Source organism: Chaetomium tenue (assembly GCF_020726465.1).
Source record: "Chaetomium tenue strain MPI-SDFR-AT-0079 chromosome Unknown F5144scaffold_2, whole genome shotgun sequence".
Classification (NCBI taxonomy): Eukaryota; Fungi; Ascomycota; class Sordariomycetes; order Sordariales; family Chaetomiaceae; genus Chaetomium; species Chaetomium tenue.
In genome coordinates, this window is record NW_027117330.1 from 4416720 (window position 1) to 4443556 (window position 26837).

Sequence of the window (26837 nt, forward strand, 5' to 3'; positions counted from 1 at the left end):
TGAAACACCGAGCAAGACGTTCCTTCCCACCCTGATGACGCTCTGACTGCTAACTTGGAACAATCCATGGCGGGCGCCCTGCATTACACCAGTGGATCTCTCAGGCCGCCATTGGTTGCGTGTGTTTACGATGATACAATGCGTGCCGCCGGCATTGTCACACGCTGCCAGCCTCGGGTTCTTTCGTCCGATACATTCCTTAGCCGATGGTAATGAAAAAAAAAAAAAAGATGTTCATGGATGGTTGCCATAGCCCAACTTATTTACTCCAGCGATTAACCAAAAAGGGGGTCCCGCCATACCAGCGGAGACAACCCGAAAAAGTAATTGACTGGAGCGCGATTCGAACGCGCGCCTCTTGCGAGAGTAGAATACGCCCCATTGAATGGGGAAGATAATTTCTTGAGTCTACCGCCTTAGACCACTCGGCCATCCAGCCATTGGATTGGATGGGATGATGGCTTCAACCGCGCCTACAGAAACCCACGAGCGCTGCCGTCGACAGAATGACTCCCGAGTTGTGAGTGCCTGAGCCACCCCCACTTGGATAAACTCGATTGCAAATACCACAACCCCTCCTACATTTTACATTTATACCTACATTTCAGAAACTTGAGAAATACTAAACAAAACGACAGTTACCTATGCGAGGCTGGCGTCTACACCTTGAGCAACAATACCTCGTTGCTATGACCTGCAACATGGCGATAAATTATCTACCGAGACACAGAATGCCCAGTTTGTCGCTTGTTGTGGCTGATGCTTGAGTGTTTGCCATCGTCGGCGTTTCGAGGCGCTTCGACAACATCCAGCTCCGTGTTTGTACCGTACGGCAGCATCTGCTGGGTAAAGTGGCAACAGCTCAACACGAGGGTGCCTGTGACATCGAGTTATAGTATTGATCCCATGTGACGCTCAGGTTGCACTCCGGCCCTCGGGGCTGCGGGCCAGTCAGTCTAGGCGCCTTTCGATGCTCGTTGCTTCCACGGTCGAGATATTGAGGGAACCACTTAAAAGTCGAGATTATTAACAGTAAAGCAGTAAATAGTAAGCTACTACGTATCATCGTAGTTTAGCGCAGATGTAGTTCTGGTTATTCCCTCACTCTCGAGTCAACACCCGCACATGGCCTGACAGCGGGCCGCATATTGCCCGGTACGGAAATTGCGGGATCAGATGTTACAATATTACATTGCAGCAGAAGCATACGAGGACGACATATCGGAAGCGTCCAGGCCGCGGGCTACTCTACGACCGCCACACCTGTGCGAAGGCGGAGTTGGGAATAGTCATGGCCAGCGGCCGCTCTGTTGCGTGGTAGACGCCCGCGAGGTTGACACTGCTCTTCTCAAGAATCAACACGCTCGCCGAGGACGGATGAGGCCATGCATGGTTGTTGGTCGTATTCACCGAGCCGAGGTACCATGGTCAGTCGTGCTAATCAAGGCGAAGGCGCATGATGTTGGGATGGCATGATCGGGGACATTGGGATGCATAGGTAGCAGGTGCAGAAGAGACAGACAGACTCCTTCCGTCTATAAAACAAGCCGTCTTCCCTCCCCCAGAGCTGATCTATCTTCCCATCATCGCATCACTACATCACTGCATCACTGCAACCAACATCAGAAATTGTCATCAAGACCCTCAACTTCTCAACACTACCAACTACCACCCAACAACCACAAGCACCACCAAAAATGCATCTCACAACCACTCTTACCACTCTCCTCCTCACCACCCTCACCTTCGCCCTCCCAACAACCACTCACCACGAAAAGAAAGAACCCGCCGCCGCCGCCGCCGCCGCAGCCGCAACCTGCGCGCACATCCACCCACTCTCCACCCCGCGCCTCAACCTTCTCAACCGCCCCGACCTCGGTCTCCTCAGCACGCAAACCCTAACCTTCATCCTCCCCGCCCCCAGCCCGGGCACCTCTCTCCCCGGCCCCTGCACGCTCCGCGCCGTCTTCCCCCCCCACTGGGCCATCACCGACAGCAGCGTGCAGGCAGGCGGGCCGCCGCTGGCGGTCAACGTGTACGCGGTGGACGGGCCGGCGGCGGGGGCGCTGGTGGGGACGTCGAGGTTCGCGGCCGAGGCGGGGAGTGGTGCGGGCGCGGCGGAGAGGGTGGTGGTGGTGAACTCGTTCGCGTGTCGCCCGAGGATGACGTATCGGTTTGAGTTGGCGGGGACGGGGCAAGTGGCGTTTGTGAATGGGTTGGATCAGGGGTTGGGGGTGGAGGGTGGGTTGGAGATGGCTGTGGGTTGCTAGAGAGAGGGGGACGGGCTATGGGGGGGTTAGGGGGTTGCTGGAGCCTAGGGGTTGCTGTTGTTTCTTGTTTGGGTATGAGAGGCGGATGGTCGCTTGGAGGGGAGGGGGTTGCAAATGGAGGAGCTCAGGGGCTGGTCTGTTGTGTCTGAGGAATAATTAATGAGTAGGTAGTGGAGGATTCAGGGGCTTTACTGTGGGCGTTTGTTTGCTAATTGGAATTTTGCTCTTACACATTGAAGCCTGCAAAGGTCCGAGTAGTGTTGTTTGTGGATTCAGGAGGTATAACACGGTCCCCTGCAAAGTTAGGAAAGAGTTCAACGTCGTCAACTAGAACATTGAGGTTTCCCATCTCATGTCTGCGCTGAGACGGCATCGATTCACTCGTCGAGATGCGGACTGTATCAAATAAAGAAGACCAGGTTTTGTACTTCTCCTCTAACTCTTGAGATCTCCTATGCCACCAATGCCCGCTACGAGGCAACACCATAGTAGGGAATATAGGTATAAGGAAATGAGTTTATTGCTCATCCCCAATCCACGCAGCTAAAAACCTATACACCAAAAACTCTATCATTCCAGCTTCGTGTCGGCGTGCTGCAATTCCTGCCAGCTCTCATCAAGTTCTATCTATCATAACACATGACCTAGGAGAAACGACGCCCAAAACGCGGCGGCGAAAACCATCCCAAACCTCGTGCAGTCATATATGTATCCTCCCTCCGTTCCGCCCAGGGAGGAACCAAAAAGTATACCCAGCCTCCGCATCCCCATCCGGAGATGACAGGAAGTCCAGGCCAAGAAGAAGAGTAGGGGAGGAAAATTCCCCGGGTATCCCTAGTAATAAATAAGTAGCAGCTGTAGCGCTTCGTTTCAACCCCTTCCCCAGTCTATCCATTCCACCCAACCCCATCTACCCTCCGACCGCCCCAATCCCCAATCCCCAGTCCTCACCGCCACCACTGGCCGCCAAGGGGCACTCACTCACCACCCCCCAAACCCAGGACTCCCCGCCCGAGTGGGATTCCCACTCGGCGCCGCACTCCCCATAGCAAAGCTCTGATCGATTTTGACGATCCAATCCATCTTATCGCGCTCGCTGCGCGCCGCAAACAGCCAGGTATTGTCGGTCCCATAGACAGCAAACACCCCCGCCTGCAGCCGCTCGCTGAGCCTGCTAATCCCCCCACCACCACCTCCACCTCCGCCACCAGCAGAAGTCGTGCCATTGGGGCCGGCACCGTTGCCATTGGTGTTGTTACCGGTGCCGTTGTTGCCCCCACCACCAGGCCAGAGCGAAGCAATCAACCGGCCCGTCCCGCCCTGCGGCAGCGGATTGGGCGACCGCGATGGCGAGGGCGACAGCTCCCTACGCGGCGTCCCAAACCCACTGCTGCCACCACCATTCACTCCCCCAGAAGCATCATACCCATCCCTCCCAGCATCCGACGACCCGCCCCCCGAACCAGACCCATACCCCGACCCACCCCCCATCCCAACACCACCACCGCCACCACCCGACCCGGAGCCATTCAGATTCAACAACCCCAAAATCCCCGGCTGGCTATCGACCCTCGCATTCCTTAAACTCACAATGCCCACCTCCTCGCCCGCCGCCACGGAATGCAAATGCAGGTAGGGGCGGCGCAGCTCGACGAAGCGCTTGACCCAGCGGGTGGCGTCGGCGTTGGGGACGAGCAGGTAGCCGCCCTTGAGCACGGCCGGGTTCTTGGGCACGCGCACGACCGTGGCGATGGACGTCGGTTGTGGCGGTGGGGCGGGTGCGTGCGTAGAGGGGGAGGGGGACGAGGAAGAGGCTGTTGTGTCACCGTTGCCGCCGGATGGTGGGGCTATGCCGTCTTCGGGCGGGTCCGTGTTGCGGGGGGAGAGGATTTGGAGGGAGGGGTCGGGGTAGCGCTGCCAGAGGTTGAGGGAGCGGGTTAGAAGGTCGGTTTGGTGGTTTTGGAGATCGATTTGTTGTTGGTCGGGTTGTGGTTCCTCGGGTGGGGAAGGGATGGGTGGGTTTTGTTCTCCATTTTCGGTCTCAGAAGGTTGCGGGATGTCGCCCTCGGTATGTTCGTTGCCTTCCGTAGGCTCAGGGGACGCAACTGGGGAGGGCTCGGGGGTGTCGTCCTTGAGAAGCTCCGCAATGGAGTCGGCATCGGAGTTGATGGGCGGGGGCCGGAGCTCATCGCCTTCAGGCTCTTCAACGCCGTTGATCTCATCCTGGAACCCGATTTTCTTGAGAAACGACTGAACCGCCGCAATCTCCGCCATCATCCGCCGCTTCTTCCGCGAGCTGATGTAGTCCGCCACGAGCGACACGCCACGCGGTGTCCAGGCCGTCAGGTTCTCCTCGCCCTTGACGTAGTCGTGCTGGCTGTTCATCCGCCACAGATCGCCTACCCGCTTGATCGGCGCCGGCCGCATCTGCAGGGTGAAGATGCCGGTGGTTGAGTGGACGATACGGACCTGCTGAAACAGTGACGAGAACATGGACGTCTGCCGGATGAACGACCGTGACAGGATCTGGCAGCAGACATTCATCGAGAACTTCATCGGCTCGGCCAGCTTCTCGGAGCTGATCTCCCACGACACGGTCATTTGCACGCGGTACTTATCCGCCGTGACCCGGTCGAGGAGCAGCGACTTGTGTAAGCTGGAATCCCACTGCCCAACCACGACGACGCTTCGGGTGCCGTTCGCGTTGATGTGGAACAAGGGCTCGGCAGTGAGCTTCAATGGAATATCCGGAGTGACCGAGCCCATGTCGGGCGTCTTGCCTGCGCTGTCCAGCAACTGAACCTTGCCGACGCGCATTTCAGCAACGTCTTCCCACGGCAGAGCATCGCCCGAGCTATGGGTAAGGTTGATTGAGATGCGCCTTTGCAACCCCTGGTGCAGTTGGAACGTCCCGCCGTCCAGCTCGCTGGTCTGGTTGACTTCCACCGGCACATATTCACCCTCCTCGTTCATCTCGAGCACCTGCACCCGCGCCAGCAAGTCGTGCTTCTCCTCGGTAAAGAAGTGCGCCTCGCTTATCCTGGCGCGCTTCTTCCCCCGCGAGCGAGGGACGCCGTCCCGCATATCGTCCCAGCTGAGGAGCTTATCCAGATGCATGGCCGACACCTTGGCGAAGATGGCCACGCGTAGCGTCGTCTGCGGGGGCGCGAACAGCGGCACGCTCATGCTATGAACGCTCTCGAACCGGATCGGGCCCTCGTCAAAGTCCTTGATCATCTGCGTCGTGGTGATGCCGTCCTCGGAAATGCCGGGGATGAAGAGTTGTGCGTGCACCTCGGTGCCCTCGCGCTCCGCAAAGCCGACCATCTCGTGCATGACGATGTTAAACTTCAGCGTTTTCGACGGCGCCCGCGCGCTGGACGGCTCGAGCGCGAGCTTGATTATGCCGATGGCATGCGATGTATGGGGAGAGAAGACGTCAAGCGTAAAGTCTTGGACTCGGCTCTCAAACACCGCTTTCAGGGGCACGTCGACCTCGCCGACCAGGGTGTACTGCGGCATGCAGGCCTCAATAAACGGGTTGTCGAGGCTCAGGTGTTGGGCATACTCTGGCTGATCCAGATACTGGTACATCTGCCGCATCTGCCTAACTCGGTCAAGGAGCTTCTCGATGCTCCATAGGTGGACAACGCCGTGCCTGTAGTCGATGACGCGGACCCCGATGCACGGCTTCGGGGCCTCCTCGAGGGCGATATCGTCTCCCTCACCGGTCAGCCCATTAAGGACCATGTCATAAGATGAGCACAACATGTGGCCAACATCAACCACGGCGAACTGGAAGACGACGTGCTCGTCAAGTTCGTGGCTCATGATCTGGGCTTCTTTTAGTGTGGCAGCATGTTGCAAGACCGCTTCGGCCATCCGCACGTAATGCCGGCTCCGCCAGTGCTTCACGGCGACCTTGGCACGCTCGATCTCGTCCTCGGACAGCTTCGGGTTCGCCTTTGGCCGCTTGAGCGGATCTAGCTTCTCGATCTTGGCCTCAAACTCGCGCCGCTGAACCTCGAGTTGTTTTTGCATATCCGCCTTGATCTGGACCAGCGTCTCCTCCATGCGGACTTTCTCCTTTTTGATCTCTTCGACCTCGACGTTTGCCGCTTCGGCGCTCTTAAGTTGGTCGCGGTATTCGTCCTTTTGTTTTTCCAGCTGGTTCTGCATCTCCTCGCGCATCTCGCGCAGCCGGTCCTCGGTCTCGCCCTGCTTAGGGGTGGACGGCATGGTCAGCATGGTGTCGAGCGAGAAGTTGTCGATGGTGCCGGTGGACAGGTATTTCTCCCTGATTGGGTACGAGGCCATCGACTCCATATCTTCGTCGCCGTCCCGGCCGTTGACGCGCTCCGCTCGGGCCCGCTGGACGTCTTCGAAGAGCGCATTAAGCTCCTCGTCGGTCAGCTTGGTGAAGTTTTGGTCCGTGCCGAGGATTGCGGGCGCCGCTTCTCTGCGAGCAAAAGACCAATCGGACTCCTTCCCATTGCGCAGGAACGGAGAGTCGGGGCGGCTGTCACTAAAGTCGGAGATGGCTGTGCTCAAGCTCCTATCATGCCCCGGTCTGCTGGGGCTTGGTGACGGTGATGTCCTCTCCAGCGCCTGCAGCTGGCTTGCGGTAATAGACTGGCGAAGGAGACTCTGCTCTTGCCTTTCTGCCCGTTCTGCGCGCGCTTCCATCGGATGATTGAATCTGAAAATGTGGAAGTCGCCCAGAATGATGCGGTACCCCGAGTGCAGCCTCGTTGGCTCCGTGACTCGTTTTCCGTTCACCATAACCGCTGCGTCTTCCTTTGGCACGACTGTAACCGTCCCATCTGCCGCATTATCAAAGACGCAGTGCTCGTGGAGAATTCTTGACCCGTTCAGACGAATGTTAGCCTGGTGGTCTGCGTTCGACTCGACGTTGCCGACCGTAGTCGCACCGGGTTTCAGGTTGTAAACCAGGCACTCCGCGAGAAGGGGATCGTCTGAAAGGTTGACCAAGTGAGGCATCTTTTTGGGCGTGGACATGCCGATGAAGCCCTTTTCGATGCTGATTCCCAACTCCTCGAGCGCAGATTCTCGCTCTTTGTGGATTTCTTCCGTTTTGGCCAGTTTCTGCTCCCACGTTTGGTTGAGGTCCTGGAGAATCTTCTCGCTCTGGTCTAGCTGCTCCGCAATTTCTGCCTTTGAAACCTTCTTGATAGTGCCATCGGCCTGCGTGATGCTGACGATTTGTTGTTCCAGAGGCGTGCCTTCTGCGTATACCTCCTCGGCGGGAACGGGCGCTCCGCTAGCACCGCCTCCGCCGCCCAGTTTGCCGCGGAGGAGGGCCAATTCCTCCTTGAGTTCGCGAATCATGCGAGCGTTGGCGTCTTCGTTGACGACTGCGTGGTTCTTGATGCGTTTCGCAGAGTCGGCGTACCGCAGCGTGCTCAGTGTTTCGTCGTAGTTGATGTCCGCCGGACTGATGGCGGCGATCATGGCTGTCATGCTGTTACCTCCGAGGGAGTCCTTCAATAACCATGTAAGAACACTATCTCTGTAGGGAACTTGGCCAGCCGCGCCCTTCTTTTTCTTGGACCCAGTGGAAAGATCCGCTAATGCCGCGATGACACGGCCGAGGGTAGAAAGAGAGCGGTTGATTTCTGCGCCTTCCTTGAGACGAGCTCCGGTTGCACCTGTGGAAGTGGCTCTTTCCGATCCAGCCAGATCCACGAGGCTGATCTTGGCTGCTTTCTCCATGGCCATCTTCGTCTCGGGGTCGAAGCGCTTCTGGGTCAACATGAGGGTAAATACGGCGTGACTTCGACTCGAGGTCTCGTTCATGTTGGTTGCCGCCACCGTTCTGGCTTTGTTGCCCTCATCCATCAGATTCTCGATTTCCTGAAAACTTCCGACCACCAATTTCGCCAAATCCTCGACGTAGGGCCCAGTAGAAGGGTGCTCTCGGACTTTCAGGTTGCCCTTGTTTGCCGGGTTCAACAGATCGCGCACCCGCTCGTTGTAAATTTCGAGGTACGACACCTCAACGGTGCAGCGCAGGTTCTTGTCCTGTTGCATCTCCCCAATCCTCCTGAACATATCCTGACAAATGTTCGGGATGATACCGGCCTCCTTTCCATACCCCATCATTGAGTACGACTTCCCGGAACCGGTCTGACCGTAGGCAAAGATACAGTTGTTATATCCCTGGAAGGCATTGTCAAGGAGCGGCTTGCCCATGTCTGTGAAGAGGTTGTCCTGCCCCGCATAGTTTGGCGCGTTCTTGTCGAAGGACCAGTACGACCTGTCGAAGGCGAACACTTTCTGGCCGTGATCCTTGACCGCTTTGTTGTCGGTCGGCGGTGTCAGGACCGTCTGGTTGTCCTTCATTTCCACGATACATTTTGCATTCCGGTCGTGTTCTACCAAGCGACAGCATCAGCTTCCTGCTACCAAAAAGCCCATCCCCGATCCAGACAGTCCACTCACCTCTCCCGTTAAAGGGACGAACTCTGACCACCACCTTAATATTCCCGCCCCCGCCAGCGGGCGGCGCAGCCGGAGCCATGGTTGCGGTTTTACAATGACGGGCCGGCGTGGCTTTCGAGGCCTACGGCGAAAGACGGCGTCGTGGCTAGCCTTGATCGACAGCCGGTTCCTGGCCGGGCAGGTTCAGACAGCTCGTGATTATTGCGCGGTCCTCGAGTTTCCCAGCATGCAGTTCCCAGCCCGCGGTACGGCATCCACACGCATTCTCCCACCACGGTGTCGCGTTCGATAGCTAGCAGTCTGCGGCCGTCGAGTAGCGGTCGGCTATTTGCGAGTGGAGATTTGGCCTGCGGGGCGGAGGCGAGGGGCAACCGCTGGCCCCCGGAAAGTTGAGTCGTCGAGATGTCGGGTTGATGTCGGGCGCCTGTCTTGGTTGTTGTGCGGGCGCAAGGTGTCAGAAAGTTTCGCAGTTGTGCAAGTTGACGAGTGTTGGTGGTGTTGTCGCCAAGATGGAGTTGCAGGTTGGACGAACCAGCGGCACAGAAGGAATGCGATTTCGAGAATGCGTCCCGTGTCAACAAATTCGAGAGCGGGACGCGAGGCGCGAGCTTGACTCGGGGGCCTTTCCAGGGGCGGGGCGCTAGCTCATTGGTGGACGCGGTGCGCTATGGCGAGAGATTACAGAACCTTAAACGAGCTCTTTGCACGTGTCAACGGTCGGATGATTATCTCAATGACGGCAATTCACGTGCAACATTCATCTCATTATTACCCGTTTCGCAAACAAGTCAATGCGAAACTTAAGACTTTTTGATATCAATATAGACAAGGTTAATTCGCCTTCTTCCCCCATCGCCAGTCTCTGAGCTAAGGAATGAAAAATCCAGGGCTTCTCAAGTAGCTTCAGTGGGTCAATTCGACAAGTGTCAGCGTCAGTGTCAGTGCCAGAGTCAGATTGATTCCAATACATTCTGGCCACGACATCACGAGTTAACCAGATTCATGACGGGGGAGCATGTTGCCAGTTGTTGCTTATCCTACCAATTCGATGCTCAGCGCAGGATATTCTAGGCCCAAATCAATGATACCTATCCTAGATGTTCGCCCATAGGCCCATCCGTGTGGAGCTTGTTCGATTCCATGTTGGCGCTACTTTGACTCTCCCAACCCAAGATCCTTCTCAACCAGCTGGCGGCAAATGGGGTGATAGAAATCACGGTTCTTCTCAAAGGTCTTGACTGCAAGGTCACGGTCCACCTTGTTGAGAGTGCGGAACAGCGTCCGGACAAACTTCATACGACCAACATTTCCGAGAAGCTCGGCCACACCTGGGTACGAGGTGGCGTCCTTTGCCTTCATCGCAATTTGGTAGTAAGCTGCCTTGAGCTCGACATTTTTCGAGTCAGCAAGAGCGTAAACCTTGCCCATGTTTTGCTACGACCGGTTAGCTGGGGGGCATCACAGGAAATTTGGGTCTTCCAAAGATACGTACCGACTGCTCCGCCGTTAGTGGCTCCTCGAAGTCTTGAACCACGTTCAAAAACACGAGAAGCTGGTTTCCGGTCCAAGACGATGTGTCCGACGGGTTGGGAGAAAAGTCCTTGCTCTTCCACTTGTTGGCGAGCTGGAAGCACCCATCAACAAGCGTTGTGTCGAACTCGGGCTTCGGCGGCAGGCCAGGGTTGAAGAAACGACCCTCCCAGTCGATTTCCGAGATCTTGTCCTTTAAACTGGAGTACTCTGGGGCGCTGAAGAACTCGAGGAAAGTGTCCTTGAACTCGAATGAGTCCAGAGATTTGTTCTGCCACTTGCTGAAATAATGGGGAATGAACTGGTCAAAGTTTTCGCGCCCAACGAGACGGTCAAGGGACCAGATGAAGTGAAAGCCCTTCTCGTAAGGCACCGAGCTGAAGGCATCATCCGGGTCGATACCATCGTGCTTGATGGATAGCTTGGTGTACTCGTGGTCTTTGCCGAACTCCTCAATTGCCTCCTCTAGTAGTGGCCCCTCTATCAGCAAGATATAGCGCCATCAAATCCAGGCTGAGAAACTCACCAAGATGCTTCCAGCCAATAATGGCCGAGAAGTCGAAATAAGAGTCGTTCTTGTGGATGGAAGCAAGGATACGACGCTCCAGATACACGGTCCATCCTTCATTGAGCCAGCTGTTTGGAATTAGCGGACATCTTTACCCGATGGTGTTCAAGGGGCCGAACTCACAAATGCTCCCAACTGCAGCTTGTCACCAGGTTGCCACTCCAGCTATGGGCGAGCTCATGGGCAATGACATCAATGTTTTGCCGGTCGCCGCTGATGATAGTGGGTGTCGCGAAGGTGAAGATGGGGTTTTCCATGCCGCCGTACGGAAAGCTCGGGGGCAGGACAAGGACATTGTACTCTCCCCACTGGTAAGGGAAGACGATCTTCTCGGCGGCATCTAGGAACTTGTCCATATCATCCTCGAGCTCCCACTGCGAGGCCTTCAGCTCGTTGGGTCCCGTGGCGACTGACGAGCACCTTCCAATCTTGGCACTAGCAATGTCTCCAGAAGCAACTGCAAAAAGGTACGAAGGAATGGGGACCTTCTGATGGAACTTGTAGACCTTGTCCTCGCCCTCGCTCTCTGGCTCACCCGGAACCGGGACGCCGCTGGCAACGACAACATGGGGGCTGCGAATGATGAAGTCGTAGGTGCTCTTGACGTCGGGCGTGTCCTGGCAGGGGAAGATGGACCTCGCGTGGATGGCCTGGCACTGGCTGAACATGAAGGGGGCCTTCTTGTTGCTCGTCTGGGCCGGAGTCAACCACTGGAGAGCAGTGCACTTGTCCGTGGTGGCCAACTCGATCTCGAGCTTAACCACCTCCCCCTTGCCAGCGCCATTGGGCACTGCGACGTGGACTGGAGAGCCGCTGGGCCCTGTGCGGTCCCTGACCTCCCATTGCGAGGGCGTCGAGTTGAGTGTGATAGCGGAGACGTCGACGTAGCTGGAGTCGAGGATAATCTCCTTGCTGGCCTTGTCTGTCTGTGACTCAAGCTCGAGGACCACAGACCCGCGAAGGCACTTGGCCGCAAAATCGACCTTAAAATCGGCCGTGGTGTGCTTGGTGCGCCATTCGTTGTAGTTGGACAGCGTGTTGGGGTCCCGCACAGGTGCCATCCTTGCAACGCTTATGCCAAACCACCGACGTTGAAAATACGGTCTTGATTTTGTTGTTGTTCTTGCTGTCGTGTTCAAGTTATGAGTAATCGCGGAATTTGTCGTTTCTTGAGCGAACCTGGCCCTCCCAAGGCGAAGAATACCCCACATGAGCACTCCGCTTTCTCAGCTGCAGCTTGATGCCCAAGCTGTGCCGTTTCTCCCTTCACGCCTTCCTCCTTTGTCCAGCGCGAGTTGAATCGCACCGTTTGATAGGCCCAAGATTGATGACATCAGGCAAACACGTGACTTCTCGTACGGAAATCGGCGGCTTTTCCGAGCCACCTTCCTTCCAGTTGCCAGTTGCATCGCTTCGACAAAACATTGACACAATGCGATAATTCTGCAATTCTGCCACTTTGTTAGTATTGTCTTCCGCTTCTTCTCTTATCACTTTGCCGTTTCCGTCCAACTCAAGCAAATCATGCCCTAGCTTCCGTCTCCCTTCCTCCTTTTTGCTACTTGTTTACTCCTGGTTTTGGAGCGGGCCGATTCGTTCGGCGTTGACTACCTGTGTCTGTCTGGTTGGTCCCGCGATGCGAAACATGTTTCAACTCCCAAAGTCGGGATCGCAGTTTTCCGGCCTTTAGGTCAGCACGGAACTATCACGGTTAAGCAGGTTTGCATCGGGAGGGAGGGAGGCTCCCTTCGGCCTCGTTTGAAACCCCTTTCGCAAGTGTGGACTTGTTATGCACCTTCACCTCTGGGTCACCAGTTTGGATGGCGATGCGCCGCCCCCTTCTCATCGTCGCTGGGACGAAGTCTATCCCACTCGATGGGCGAGATCCAACTTGATTTTGCACTGAGCTTACCTTGAGATGGGCTGCCTCAGATCAGCCAGACCTCCGTACGAGCCGCGCCGCGCTCCGCTTTCCCCAGACACCCCCTTAAAGTTTGCAGCTGGCTGATGGGGACTCTTTCTGACAAAACCTCTCATGGTTAGCCCAGGCCCCGCATGGTACTTGAATTCCTTGACGCTCGAACCCGAGTCCCGGTGAAGACTTTTGGGCGAAACCTATCAACAGTTAGGCGGGCCCGGAAGTCTTCCCAGACGAAGTCAGGTGTGACGGAGAGTCACTTACCACGCTTGCCCCTCTTCATTAAACGACTGCTTTGATACTCACCCCGTTCGGGTGAACGCTCCCTCTCAAGTTAGGAGTTAAAAGGTTCACGGCCCCAGTCCCTTGGAGCAATGAACGCCACAATATGAATGATCCCCATGGATCCCCTCTCCGTACCGGATATCCAGGGTTCCGGCTTGACAGCTTCCTATATGCCTGCTGTTCTATACCCCAAGACTCACGCTCGGGTAATCTCCCGAGCCCGTCGCATGAATGTACTTTCCGTCATTTCGGGCGTTTCGCTCAACATGGGAAAGAATTAAGAACCTTTGTTGAAACATACGGGCTTGTCGAAACAAGAAGGGCCGCGGTTGTCATGTCGCGGTTAGGGAGTGGAACCCGCGGTCGAGAAGATTTCGCATCGAGCGGGACGAGATCTGCCTCCCTGAGCTGCGTGCCTCTGAAGCAGAGAGCGCAAACTCCGCCGTGCAAATGGATACCCAGCAGGAACGTCACAGTCCTCAAAGACAGCGCCCTGTCCCTACGTCGGCCGAAGCCAAGTGGCAGTTGGATTCGTCAAACACTTTCCCCGTCTCGGTCACTGCTTCAATGACAGACTCAAAAAGGAATTCGGGTCATCAACCCTCTCTAGCCAGGATGGGCAACAAGGTTCAACCGTCGAGGAATCCCCAAAAACAATAAGGCTGCTCGTGTTGGTGTCTCGTGGTAGTCTTGGCGATTCCCACCGGCTCAGTGGCCGTCTGTCTCAGGAACCTTGTCAAATGCAGTCTCGCGCATCGAAGCGAAGCTCACTTGTGCAGGTTAAGCGGCGCGGACCATGGGGTTGGATCATCGCCATGCACCGAGAACGGCCGACGGTTTGCCCAGCACGCCGTTCGCAGGCCTGGGCATGCACGCTGGTGGTCCCAACACACCGTTCCTCCTATCTTTTGCACGCTCGGACATCGTCATGCGGCCTATTTATTGTCTCTTATGTAGTGTATGTCGAGCGTCTGCATGCTGCGGAGGAGTTGCTACCGTGACGCACATCAAGTACAACGGCATGATCAATCTTAGGCCCCTCAGCGATGCACGTTCGGACAGTGGTCGAGCGTTGATGGCAAGACAACGTGGTGCCCTTGCAGCATCGCCTCGACCCCAACATCTGTGCGGTGCCCCTGAAGGAAAGATCGCTTAGGGCTTACAGAACGCCAGTTGGACTAGTCTCTTTTTTCTCACCCACGAAGAAGAAAGCAGGAAGGGTGCAGGAAGTTCTCGTCGGATTTGGTGCTCTTTTGCGCTCTGCCAACCCCGGAAGAAGATCCGAGACAGTCCCAAGGCAACCCATTGGGACAGGAACCCGCGGACCTGGTCCCTGTTTGTCCCCTCCTTTAGTGGGGTTGGACTGCAGGAACCGACCAGGGGCCCTGCTCGCCAATGGGGGGAAGCTTGCTTCTGGGCGCTGAAGCTTCCCTATTATGTACAGTACCATGGAAAACATGGAAGAAGGCATGTATTCCGTGACACACCAGCGGAAACTTGCCGCCCTTCGAGGCCATCCCGCCCCCCGGGGATGAACGTTTCGAAGAACCGACTGCCGGGCGTGTATTCGGAACTCGGGGACGCTGAAAATAAGGTTTGTACCCGGCCTGCTGGACTGGGACTGGATCATGTCTCACCTCCCTGAGCGAGGATAACATCAAGTCAGACACAGCCGCTATGCCCTCGGCTAGCCGTTGAGGAGGCTTGCTTTTTGCGTGACCACTCTTCCGAGCTGCCTCTATGTCGGCTAACAGAACCATCACCTTTCTTGATGACTGTGACCGCCGTTGGAACGGTAAACATGGAACTAGTAACCACCTTCCTTCTGCGCGGGTCCCGGAATACATACCCGCATGCGAGGGATCGCAGGTGAATCGGACTCCGCCATCACCTTGCTTCGAGCCCGCTGCGGGCTCTCGTCAGCTGTCGTTTTCTCAATGAGAGAGACCAGCAGCCCCCTGCCGGCCACATCACTATCACCGTTCCTTCGAATGGCTCTTCTCGGGTCCCGAAAAAGGCTCAACTGCCATCCCAACCCCCCACGCATTCCCCCATCTTCTGGCCCCTGAGGATGTGAGGATGCTCGTCCGCAGTGACGCCGACTACACCACAAGCAGGGAGACCACAAACAGGGACACCGCAAGCAGGGAGTGCCATATCCTGACACTCACCAAACGCGAGGCGAGCGATCCAGGGCAAGATCCTTTGCTCTCTCGAGCCTTAACACAGTCTGATATCGTCTGTGCTGTGGGGTTTCCCCTGACATGGGACTGGACTTGGTGTGTAATCTCCGCGATGTTTGTCATCGCTCTTTTCTTTTTTTCCCTCTTTTTCTTTTTGGGAACACCGAGCAGAGCACGCGAAGTCAGTTGCAGAGTTGTTCATGACTAATCTGCCACCACAGACAAGCACTCCCAACCATCGTTACATGGCCTGGCCGGCGGGCCCCCCACCCACGCCAAAATCGTACGATGGTCAAGACTTGGGGTCGGAGATCGAGGGCTGCGGTGCAACGGTTCGACTTTTTCTTGCAGTCGGTTCCCCCATCCCGTGACTTAACCGCACGGACATCATCTCGTCGTTTCCCCCCCTTTTCCCCTCACCACCACCAACAATATCTAATATCCAAAAGACGGCACGGGGGGGCACGGGGCTACGAGATTAGAATCTGACTTGAGTGCTTGCATCAACCCGCCCGCGCAAGACCTGCTCGTGTGTGGCCCGGGGCCACGGGACGGGACGGCTCACGGCCGGTCAGCGACCACAAGTTACGCTGAGTGGCTGGCTCGCTCTTGCCGCTCAACCGCCCGCGGTGAGCGGAGCAGTGGATAACTAAAAAAGGCCCTTCCCGCGCTTGAGGGCATCCAAGCGTCCGACGAGCAACTGTCAAGCTACAGCTGTGTGTTGTATATACTACATGATGTGGGGTGGGCGGCTCACTCATATTGAACTAGAGTGACTGTTCATGGAGAGACCCGGTAAGTATGTAAGAGAAATCTTCGTCACGGTAGCGGTAGTGGGAAGGGGGATAAGGATTTGTGCTGCAGATATTGAAACTGCGTCTCTCTGATGTGATGGAGGTTGATTGACGAGCTGCTAAAAAGGGAGCAGAACAAGTTTCGGAAGCAAACCCGCGAATCAGAGAGTTGAAACGGCGTCTCGTATCCCTGTCTCTGGAAATCTCCGCGTCCCGGGTGCGAGGAAATGTTCCTGTTGGAGGGTGTGAAAACCGTTTCGTTTGGAGCGGGGCTTCTGCCGTCTCTTCGGGCTGAAAGTGTTTCCATTGTGTTTCTGTTTCTTCTTTTTCTGTTCACGCGAGCAAATATGCCGTGTTTGGGGGACGAGGTACCAGGCAAGCCAGCCACAAGGGTAGTGTAGTTATTCGGGAAGCTCGGAGATGAAGTCGCCAACAGCAACCTGCGAGGCAACCAGTGCTCTGTCGAGATTCTGGCGACAACGTTCCCCGATAGTGAGGGGGTTGGTGGTGGAAAGTGAGAGCTCCCAGCTTTGAGGGAACGGCAGAGGGGCCGGGCACATGGGCCCTTGTCTATATCGTTGCAGTTAAGGTTGAGATCCCTGGTTTTCTCGGGGAGATCGCGGCTTCCACGAAGATCCACGGCCAGTTTTGGTGTGACGAAGGGCAACAAGATCCCGGGGGTGGGCAGCCCTTCGCTTAGGAGGTGGACGGTCAAGGGGCTGGGGCTGGGGTTTCGCCCCCACCAACATTTTCACCAGGAGCCAGAACGTTCATCAGCTTGAGGGTTTCCGGGCACATCAAGAGAATTGTGCGCGGAGCTGTGAACAGCGTGTATTGTCACAGCTGAATGTGAGTCCCACGTTCACTCCAAGCGATCAGATACTTTGCATGTCTTGCGACATGGTCAAGTTGCTGTAATGCAACAACGACAGTCGATCCACACAAGTGTGTCCGAGAGTATGTGGTTTGCTGTGTAGGCTGCGTGGGGCGGGATCCTGTGCGTCATGTCTTTAAGCAGCACCTGCGAGAAATCTCTATCGGCGTCCGCCGTCTCCCCGGACCGAAATCGGCAAGTCGACCATCGACATCGCTTCTCCGAGTTGCGTGGGCGAACGGGCGAACGGGCGAACGGGCGGGGTGAGGGCGCTTGCTTTCTGCGCGTCAGTTACGATGTGGGTAGTATGCTCATGGTTAGCTCTCGCGCACGGGCAGAGCTTGTTCGAGGGAGCTGAAGATGTCAACAACGCCCCCAACCTTGAAGCGGTGAGAAAGGGGGGTTGACTGCAGGAAGGTGGTGGTGATGCAACCTAACGATGCTCGAAAAGGTGTCCATGACGACCAGAACAGACTGCGAAACCCGGTGGAGGACGCAGATCACCCAGCAACATCCAAATCCGGTATGTGAATAGCACTGAGACGCACCGACCACAACTGCCGGTTTTCCAGTGGCAGTGTGTGTGAGACGGGCCGTTACGCTGAGAAGGTATGTTGACCTCCTCCTGAGCTTAAAAAGATCGGACGAAACGCCAAGTTTTCATCGCGATAAGCCGTTGTGGGGAGATGGTGTTTGGCAGCACTCCGACCCTCAAATCGACCATAAGCTTATCATCGACACACCGGGCAGCAGCACCTTGTGCTTGCTGGTTTTTGGAGATGGCGGAAACCGGCCGTCGAGCCACTTGTGCGCCCGTCCATTCCCGTGATGCGAACTGGCAGCCCGGAATGGATGACATCGCATCGCATCGCGTCGGTCAGCTGGGCGCACTGACCTCCGGGGCGTTACCCATCGCAAAGCAGCCCGTTGTTGCCCAGGCCGTTTCGAGAAATAAGGCCGACGGTTTCTCTTGGGGTCTCGAATGGTTTTGTCTGAACGGTCACTTAGCGCCTTGGCTAAGGGCCCACAGCTGTTTGAAGCCAACTTAAAGACGAGACTTGTGTGTATCCTCTTCCTTGTTCGGGCCTCGCTAGAGTTGAGACGCGGCACGTTAGCAAATCTGATATATTGGCTTCGTTAGAGTCACTAGTTAGCGAAGGGAACTTGCCGATACACTTTGTATGGCAAGGATTCATGTTGGCGTATGTCCACTAATTTGAATTGCAGCTGTCGCATTTCTGTTCCCGAGCCGTTGTGGTTAATGAACGGTTCGGGTCTGTCTCAATGAAACTGGAAGAGGAGAGGGGAAGGAACCTCGACCGGTCAGAGGGCAGCAGAAACCTTGGAAGGTGCCAGCTACCTACCTAGGTTGCCCCTCATCCATTGCTTTCCTGTGGACGAAATACTGGGAGGTTCCTTCCACATTGTGTGGTCATGGAACGTCAGAATGGCCTGACAGCGCCTTCCAGACTTCTAGAAAACACAAACTCCGCACAAAAAAGAGTTGGGAGGAGTTCACTCGAGTCAGACACTCTTATCACATGGACTCCTCCTTCTCCCAACACCAACCAGTCTTCGGATCTAGAGTTTGCCGCAGTGACGCCGTTCTTTTTTTCGCCACCAGATTCATGCACACTCTCCAGAGACACTAGCGCTAGCAGTGTGGAGATAACCGCATCATGCACATCAGTTGGGGTAGGGCTGGACGTTCTCTTTTTGGTCGTCGTTTGGTACGAAACACAGTACTTCGCCCATGCTTGATCCCCGAGCAGCTGATATCAATTAGACGATGGATGACGACAGTAGACCTTGCCTGGGAAGTTCAGGGTTTCTTCTTACGCATTGCGTAATGAAGAAAATGACCAGAAAAGGCTGCCGGGCTTCCGTCCTGCTTCTCCCGCTCGCACCAATAGGCTGCTCGAAACAAACGATCAAAAATCGACGTGTCTGTGCGATCCGTCAAGCCCCGTGCTTCGGGCGAGCTCGGGCGATAATTGCTCCACTGTTGAAAGATTCACGACATGCTGGCTGATGTGCTGCTGATTGAGTCTGGCTCTCGAGCCTCTTGATGGATGCGGGGTCAATGAGGGTTCTGCGGTTTTTGCCCCCCAGCGATGCCCTCCGCTTCCGCCTGTGATCTGCAGCCCAGGGAAGCGTCAAGTTATGAATCTCTCGGAAAGATTGGTGAATCTCAACGCTTGGGCCACAGCCGATCTCCCGGCTGCTGCTGGAGAGAGGTCTCACATCGAGACAGCTTCACAAAACCACCGGCATCGCTTCTCTCCACTATCATCATCGTCGGCATATTCACCTCCACAGAGTTCCATCCATCCATCGAGCTTGGACCCGTCCTGCTTCATCCCGTCCTGCGGGTTGCACTTCTCGTCGAGGCAGTTGCCCTGGCCGCCTGCAGCAGCAGCACCCCTCGACATGCAGAAGCAGGACGTACCCCAGCTTTAACCAATGTCTCTTGATTTAGCCAAACAGCAGCCATTGGTCTGTCAGTGGGGGTCGGTTGCAGGCGTTGTTCATAGCCTCCCCGATATGGACAGGCTTGACATGCGGGACCCCCTGCCGTGGCCATCCCTGACCGGCAGGGATTCTTGACCAGGGTCGGACTTCACTCAAAGCGGTCTTAGCGGTTTCATTGTGTCCTCCTCGTGCAGCTGCTTCTCACCTTTCGGTCCTGTTACAGCGTGCTCCCTCAACGCGAGCCATTCCCTTCTCGGCTGCATCTCCATGACACCGAGCACCCCACCAGACGCCCCAGGCATGGCTGTGCCCCCGAACAAAGAAAGCCCCGTATCAAGCCTCCCGGCCGTGTTGCCCTCTCCGAGGCGAGGTTCCCTTTCGAGCTGCTCCAACACGCCCGACCGGGGACATTGCCCCAACCAGGGACATCGCCCACAGACAACGGGGTTCCTTGCCGGCGGTGCAGCACAATCTTGCATGGGAGCACATGGCTCTCCATGGATCCTCCCTCTCCAACCCCCCCTGTCACATGGCTTCCCTCTCGCCCCTGATGGACAGGGCTTTGAACCTCTGGGAGCCCACTCTGGCCCGGCCTGCATGTATGGACTTGTAGCAGCCAGCTTGAAAGGGCTCTCTCCGCCCTGGATTTGCATACCTCAGAGTATATATCCTCACCACAACCTCTGGCCTATCAGCCGGCTGGCCCGCGCGGGAACCTTAAAACGCTCCCTGGTCCTTATCCGCACCGCATCTCCCGGGCCCAGCGTGAACCATCTATCTCTTACACGGATTCGACCCTGTGTCCACCCCGATGGCTCACATTGCCAACTGCCTGGAAATGGACCAGGAGGACCTCACCATTGGTCTCAATAATTATATAGCGGCAAAGACCGTCACCGAGGAGTCCAATGAGCCGGTATGCAACCACTTATGTCCCGTCTCTCTGCTGCTGGTCAAAGCTCACCATTTTGCGCAGTTAGGTAGAGCATCCCCTTCGGGAGATAAACCGTTTGCCTGGAGAATGCAGCCCCAGAAATATCAGCTTTTCCCCAAGGGCAAACAGACGGCTGCTGCCCCAGGGAAGCCACTAGATCCCGAGCAGGCTCAGGCATTCGCTCTGGCCAGGAGCCAGAACGGCGAGAAAAGCGAGAGGACGGCTAATCTGCACCTGAAGCTCCGGCTCAATCAGCGCGAGATGCGCAACCGGAAGATTAGCGTCTCGGATCTTGCTCCGTTGACGACGGTGCAGGAAGCTGCCATGGATTCCCGTATGCCCCTGGTTGCCTTTACTCTATTTAGTTTATGACTGACATCCGCCAGCTACCATCCCAGGGCGGCCACCTGTCCATGAGCGGTCTATCAGCGCACCGGGAAGCTCGTGGAAACAATACGCCCTTGGCGACTGCATGACGTCTGGGAGGACACGGACACTGGATGAGAGGCCAGAACTTCGATCAGTTTACCGGAGCAATGAAGAGCTACAGCGGCCTGAAAACGAGCCCCGACAGCCACTGTCCCCGAAGAGTTTGACGCCACTCGTCATACCGACGTCAAACCCCATCGCCCCCCACTTGGCGAGACGGATATCCAACAGTCGACTCCGGTCTGGCAGCACTCCCGTCGATGGCCCAACCCGCGGCGCGCGGGTTGATGACTCCCCACGAGTAAGGACGCCGTTCACGCCAGTTTCCGCCGCTTTGACTACACCGAGATCGGCTGCGACGACAGTCACGACGACATCAACATTGGCTACTCCGATTTCCGCTCCCGCGGACCACAGGGAATCCCCCAGGCCATGGGAGAGGTCGACGGGCCACGCTGCAACATCGGCGCCGAAGGAGGTCGCCTCTGAACGTTCAACCACACCCAGAGCGGAGCTCAGTGACCCATTACAAAGCCTCACCCTTGGACACAGGCGGAACCAGTCGGAGTCGGACAGTATGATCAATCGGGGAAGGCCGCCTAGGCGACTCGAAATCTGTGCGGGCCCGGCGACTTTGAAGCGCAGCGGCTCGAAGAGGAACAAGAGCTCGGAGGGACATGCAATCGAGCAGCTCCCGAAAGGTTGGAAAGCCGGTGACGCTGTCAACATCATGAGCCCCTCAGAAATTGCTTCCCTACAAAGGCAGGCCCTCCAGCAAGCGGCCCGATTTGAAGTCCTCAGAAAAGAGGATGTCGATAATCTATCACGGGTTCGTATGCTTGCTCTTAGGTTCATTGACACGCCGCTAATTCGATACTCAGGAACTTCGCCAACTCGACGAACGTGCCGATTACCTTCGCCACACGCATACATCCCTTCGGTCAGGGAGGCGAAACCTCCACTCGCGCATCTGCCAATATCTCCGCTCTCCGCGCACAGCCAAGTTCAGTCACGAATCCATCCTCAAACAGGAGGAAGCCCTTGCGGAGCTCGATACCTCGATCGACGAGTGGACCACCAAACTCGAGCATGTCGAGAACCGACGCATCAGGGTCCGTCAAAAGCTTCTCGAGCATGTTGCTGCCGCTGTCACTTTGGGTGCCCCGACTGGGAGCGTGGTGGGAGTCAGCGAGAGCTTGCAATTTGCCCTTGGCGTTGTTCGGCCCCAAAACGCCGAACTATCCACCCCGCCGCGGAGCCCGGTCAAGACCTCGTTTGTACACGCCGTGCCATCATCGTCGTCTTCACCGCATCGAGCCCAAGTACCGTCCACAATCCTAGAGCAACCCCTGTTCGAGGAGGCCGCCTCCATGGACGCTAAAGACTCCATGGATGCCAAACAAACCGTGGATGCGAAAGATTCCACAGATGCCAAAAACATCCCGGATGCCAAAAACGCCGAGAAGGGACCCCCTCTCCGCCGTGCCGAAACCATCCGTGTGTATGCAGCTACTGACGTGTACGGAGCTCCTGACACGTACGAAGCTCATGACATGTACGCTCTCATGGCGGATGTGGAGGACACTGTGACCAAGATGGGCGGTTGCGATGCCCAGACTAAGGACTCTTGCGCGGTAGTGTCCGAAGCGGAACGGCGAAAGCTGTGCCGTACCCTCAGCCATGATGTCCTGAGCGGCGGCTCTGTCCCGAGCGGCGGCTCTATCCCAAGAAAGCCCCTGCCCGTCCCGAAGCTGGCCGAGAAGCCGTCTTCCTCGTCATTGACTTCCTCGTCACCCACTTCCTCGTCAACGTCTTCCACTAAATCACCCCTTTCAGTTGAACCAGGCACTGGGGAGGTCCTTCTCACCAGTGCCGTTTTCAAGCCTTGACGGCCATTCATTATTCAACACGCCAGCATAACCGCATTCGGTCGTCTTCGACTAGACGCCCTTCGCTTCAATTTTTGTTACTGTCGTCACGACGCTCACGTTCCTTTCGGTATCAGCACTATACTGTGGCTGACCGCACACCATCTTTCTAATTCAGCACGCTTTTTTTGTACATCTCAACTTTGAAGATACCCTTCTTGTCATTCCTTCAACTGCTATCTCATAAGCTTTTTCTTTTTTTTCTTTTTATCGATTCTTGGTTATTTACCATCATCGAGCTATTCACATATTCATCAGCATTCTTACCTCTTCTTTTCTGTACAATTGTATTCTAGCATACACCCCGGGGCACGGCGTTGTCGGTGGCAACCTTTTCTTTTTTTTTATCTCAGGCATAAAGGCTTCACTTCTTCTGACGCTGTCGGCCGAAATCAAAGCCATATGATATCCCAGGGCAAAAACGGATCGGCGAGATACCAATGATACCAACGACCGGTTAACTTCATCTTTTCTTTCTTTCTCTACCAAAACACTCAGTCTCGGGCCAGGTTGACACTGCAAGGATGTGGTGGCTAGGAAGGAAGGGAGGGATTGATGGGGTTGGCGAGGTTGCGTGCAACGAGACGTGCAGACACGCTGTGCCGCAACTGAGGTCAACGGCGTAAGGGGGTTGGGAGTTGGGTGAAAAGCGGTAACATGGATGTACCTGTGATTATAGTACAGCTATGGGAATTATACAGCAATAACCTCATCTAGTGTTCAATTTAATGCAAGTGTACGGATCCCATATCTCATTTCGAAGCACGCTGGAGATATCCTCTCCCTCTGTTGCTACATGCTTGACTCCAGACTCCCTCGTGATGTGCGTGCGCGGCGTGCTCTGGCAACGAAAGCCCTCCCTCCAACCGTGCCACGGAGCAACCGCCGATGCCCCCTATCCCCCAAACTGCGCACGCACACCCAAAACTCCCCAGGACAACCATCCTCGGATCCCCAGCACATCCTCGACAACAACGCCCCCCTTCCCCGCCCCCGGCCCACTCTCGAGCCTCCTTGCCTCCGTAGGACCTTTTCCTGCTGTGTAGGGAGGCAGGTATGCACGCCCGGACATTCCGCCCGCCCCCGCACCCCCCTTCTCCCAGTTCTCCCTTCTCCCTTCGACCTGTCTTCAACCCCACCAGCCTTGGCGGTGTCTCGTCCCGAGTCATGTCTGTCTACCACCTAGTCATGTCTCCCCCAGACAACGCCACCGACCAAGGACCAAGGGGCAACGGCGTTGGTTCGGGGTCCGGGTTCTGGGGGTTTGGGTTCTAGTCCCGGCTCCGGCTCCGCATCTTTCTTGTTCCCGTCTTGTCCCCTCACTTGCCCCTCGGTCTGGGCGGGGGTTGGCAAGCTGATTCGAGCACGTAATGTTTTGAACATTCACATCGTCGATAATCGATCGCCACGGGGTGTTGGGGCCTGGGGGAGGGGCGGTGGAAGATAGGAGATGTCAATATCAGGTGAGGTGAGGGTCCTGTAGCGATCATGAGATAGCCACCAAGTGACTAGAGCAGGGGGGTTCTGGTTCAGTTACTGATAGCTACGCAAGCCACGATAGGTGGTTGAAGTATCCTGTTTCGTTGGTGTCTGGGAGCCCGAGTCGGCGAGGTTCCTACACAGTAAATGCATGCATGTGAAAGTACCTGACATTGAGCTTTTAGGTACTAGTGTACACTTAGGGACGCTAGAGCGGCTAGGGAAGAGCCGGCCGGGAGTAGGTGCGGTTAGGTACGTACACGTGTGCTCTAGTACCCCCCCGAGTGGCAGGTGCTTCGAGAAGACCACTGCCGAGGGGGCAACCAGGGTTCCCCCTCTGCCGAAAAGACACCGATTTGCCCCTTAGGCGGTAGGTTCGAGTCAGGTAGGTAAATAGATAAGGCAGGTAGTTATGGTCTGGCCACAAGAGAGTGGAGATGTGTGACGGGGCAGAGACATTTGTTGGTTTCGGCCCTGCGACGAGGGCAGCTTAACTATGGTGACAGGGGCGAGCTTGCGAGCTTGGATTAAGCTTCGAGATCAGCACTCCCCCGGACGTGGAGACCGCATCCCCCGCTACCGCTCCGCTCTAGCATGGGTACGGGGACGAGCATGAACATGGTCCAGCTGCCGATCATCTGCGGGATTTACATCGAGTTATTGAGTCGTGGAAAGAAAAGAAGTCAAGAGTGGGCCAATAGAAGGGCCGAGTATGGTGGCGAGAGGGCCTCGCTCGAGACGCCAGTCAAGACAGAAGCTAGGATATCGCAACGTTCACAGATAGTTGGAACCAACACGTGGACTCTAACAGGTCACAAGCTACCGTACTCCATTCATAACCCGCCGCCTGAAACATTCGAACTGGGGAAGCCGTTGTCTCTCCGATAAGACAAACTCAAGTCAGCTCGAGCGCATGGAACAGAGACTCGGGGACCCGGCCTTCCTTTCGCACTCGTCTCTCTTCCTCAAAATCTTCGATTGGATCGCTGCTGTAGTTAGGGAGGGCCCGGATATCTGCTCGGCCATCGTTGGCCCGCTTCTTCGGCCGCCCTCTCCTCCTTTTAGTGGGATTGATGGGGCCAACACCATGCCCTGCGATGTGTGGCAAATTCGAACGGCTACCGACGAAGAGTTTGGGTTGGCTGAACCGGAATTGTTCTGCCATATTGCTTATCTCACTAGGGGCGACTTCAGATTCGGCCGGGACAACCGCCATCGACGTCGCCATTGACGCCGCCATCGAAGGGGCGGCCGCAGGTGACTGGGAATCGCTGATGTCTGCTTGTTCTGGGGACTCGAGTTCATTGGTCCCCGAGGTATTGATGATAGTGGCGATCTGCGACGGACTGCTGCTACCCGCGTTGACCTCGACGCTAGGAGGCTGGGAAGAATTGCCAGAGTTGCTCAATGGTACGTCTGGCCCCGTCTCGGCCAACGATGGGTCATATGTGGCTTTCTGGCTTGAAGATGCGCGATCTGGGGAGCAGGCATCCCTCGAATTAGAATCGGACATTTGGCAGTCTTGTTGTATGTAGGTGGTGCCGACCGTTGCAATGTTGCTGGACTTGAGGCTACTACTGGAGGGGACAGGAGTGTCCGATGGTTGTAGAGTCCGCGCTACATCGTGCTTGGCTTCTTCAAACGCCGCCCTGCTGATTTCGTCACTGTTTTCGTCACCAAAGACGAATGTCTTCCAGGCCTCATCAGGGGTTATTTCACCCGCCGCTGTACAGGTTTGCGGTGAAGCAAGCGCAAATTGGGAAGATGAGTTATCGTCAGACAGGGACTCGGGATTCAGCTCACCCTCCTCGCAAGTCGCAACACTACCTTGGTCCTGGATATCAACTCCAGCCTCCGCACTGCTTTCCTGGGTGGGGTCGGAGGTAGATATAGGCCATATTTCTTCCCCAAGACCTTCAAGATCATTCCTAGGTCGATCTGTCCTCTTTTTGGCTTGGCTTCCGACCGGCGGGTTTTGAGGTATGGGGGTGTCGAGTTGTTCCAACCGCCGAAGCTTGGCGACAAGCTCCTCATACCGGTTCAATATTTCCGAGGAGTTACTAGAACTGGGCGCCTTGTTGACGTCTCGTAATTTACTGGCGCTAGAATAGCCGGGATCACCGACCATGAAGCCGCCCAGGGGTGGTAAGAATGTAGGGGGCTCTTGAGGCTCTTGAGGCTCTTGCTCGGATCGCTGGGCTTCGCTGACACCAGGACTGACTTTGTGTTCGAGAGAAGTTCTGCTTCCTTCAATGGCGACATGACTGCTGACTGGGCTGCTCGGCTGGCCAACCCACTCGTGCCAGATGGCGTTCTCGGCTTTCTGGGAAGGTGGCACTGGGGATATGGCCCGGCCAACCCGTGCTATGGCAGTGCCGGTGTTTTCGGAGTCAAACTGCTCGAGGTGGTAGAATGATTCGGGCACGGGCCGTATTGAAAGTGGGTGGGAGAGCGGAGGGAATGAAGTCCAGATGCGCCCCTCGGCATCGCTTGAAATGCAACAACGCTGCTCTCTTTCGCTTTGGTCACTCGGTGGTTCTCTCATAGGTAGTACAGACCGTGGTAGCTCCTCATCAGGGGGGAGATAGTCCGGAGCCAAGTAACCTGAGCGTTGTCAGCATATGTTTTCAATATTAAATTCGTAGGCGGCCATACCATGTGTATTTCTCAGACTAGACGGTGGATGTTGGCGGCCAGGCTCGACCTGCGAT

At 56.1% G+C, this 26837-nt stretch overlaps 6 protein-coding genes and 1 non-coding gene across 7 annotated transcripts; 3 read left to right on the forward strand and 4 right to left on the reverse strand.

The window, feature by feature from the left end:
- Window positions 1-328: 328 nt before the first annotated feature.
- On the reverse strand, window positions 329-439 carry F5144DRAFT_t52. The gene has a single exon. It is a non-coding gene; the product is annotated as a tRNA-Leu (tRNA).
- Window positions 440-1587: 1148 nt separating this feature from the next.
- On the forward strand, window positions 1588-2383 carry F5144DRAFT_139970 (uncharacterized protein). The gene has a single exon (XM_066782384.1). The coding sequence runs from the start codon at window positions 1698-1700 to the stop codon at window positions 2268-2270; it is 573 nt and encodes a 190-aa protein (XP_066647171.1). The 5' UTR covers window positions 1588-1697; the 3' UTR covers window positions 2271-2383.
- An 868-nt stretch (window positions 2384-3251) lies between these two features.
- On the reverse strand, window positions 3252-8811 carry F5144DRAFT_483800 (uncharacterized protein; the record flags this gene model as incomplete). The annotated part of the gene is made up of 2 exons (XM_066785404.1): window positions 3252-8665; window positions 8733-8811. The coding sequence occupies 2 exons, from the start codon at window positions 8809-8811 to the stop codon at window positions 3252-3254; spliced, it is 5493 nt and encodes a 1830-aa protein (XP_066647172.1).
- Window positions 8812-9459: 648 nt separating this feature from the next.
- Window positions 9460-12166, reverse strand: F5144DRAFT_564175 (leukotriene A-4 hydrolase). The gene is made up of 4 exons (XM_066788418.1): window positions 10954-12166; window positions 10789-10898; window positions 10225-10727; window positions 9460-10166 (listed from the first exon to the last, which is right to left on the reverse strand). The coding sequence occupies exons 1-4, from the start codon at window positions 12039-12041 to the stop codon at window positions 9882-9884; spliced, it is 1986 nt and encodes a 661-aa protein (XP_066647173.1). The 5' UTR covers window positions 12042-12166; the 3' UTR covers window positions 9460-9881.
- A 5240-nt stretch (window positions 12167-17406) lies between these two features.
- On the forward strand, window positions 17407-18126 carry F5144DRAFT_140129 (uncharacterized protein). Its single transcript, XM_066782385.1, has one exon. The coding sequence runs from the start codon at window positions 17571-17573 to the stop codon at window positions 17931-17933; it is 363 nt and encodes a 120-aa protein (XP_066647174.1). The 5' UTR covers window positions 17407-17570; the 3' UTR covers window positions 17934-18126.
- A 1885-nt stretch (window positions 18127-20011) lies between these two features.
- F5144DRAFT_140133 (Up-regulated during septation-domain-containing protein) lies at window positions 20012-22992 on the forward strand. The gene is made up of 4 exons (XM_066782386.1): window positions 20012-20272; window positions 20333-20624; window positions 20677-21548; window positions 21601-22992. Exons 1-4 carry the CDS (start codon window positions 20168-20170, stop codon window positions 22606-22608), a joined length of 2277 nt encoding a protein of 758 aa, XP_066647175.1. The 5' UTR covers window positions 20012-20167; the 3' UTR covers window positions 22609-22992.
- A 2029-nt stretch (window positions 22993-25021) lies between these two features.
- Window positions 25022-26671, reverse strand: F5144DRAFT_590846 (uncharacterized protein; the record flags this gene model as incomplete). Its single annotated transcript, XM_066790193.1, has 2 exons — window positions 25022-26040; window positions 26224-26671. 2 exons carry the CDS (start codon window positions 26669-26671, stop codon window positions 25022-25024), a joined length of 1467 nt encoding a protein of 488 aa, XP_066647176.1.
- Between the last annotated feature and the right edge of the window lie 166 nt (window positions 26672-26837).

Coding starts and splice junctions, on each gene's coding strand:
- F5144DRAFT_139970 (XM_066782384.1), top strand. CDS start 1,698: ATGCATCTCACAACCACTCTTACCACTCTCCTCCTCACCACCCTCACC.
- F5144DRAFT_564175 (XM_066788418.1), bottom strand. CDS start 12,041: ATGTGGGGTATTCTTCGCCTTGGGAGGGCCAGGTTCGCTCAAGAAACG. Junction 10,728..10,788: donor TATTGGCTGGAAGCATCTTG/GTGAGTTTCTCA, acceptor GGCCACTACTAG/AGGAGGCAATTGAGGAGTTC. Junction 10,167..10,224: donor CACTAACGGCGGAGCAGTCG/GTACGTATCTTT, acceptor AACCGGTCGTAG/CAAAACATGGGCAAGGTTTA.
- F5144DRAFT_140129 (XM_066782385.1), top strand. CDS start 17,571: ATGGTGTTTGGCAGCACTCCGACCCTCAAATCGACCATAAGCTTATCA.
- F5144DRAFT_140133 (XM_066782386.1), top strand. CDS start 20,168: ATGGCTCACATTGCCAACTGCCTGGAAATGGACCAGGAGGACCTCACC. Junction 20,625..20,676: donor GGAAGCTGCCATGGATTCCC/GTATGCCCCTGG, acceptor GACATCCGCCAG/CTACCATCCCAGGGCGGCCA. Junction 21,549..21,600: donor ATGTCGATAATCTATCACGG/GTTCGTATGCTT, acceptor TTCGATACTCAG/GAACTTCGCCAACTCGACGA.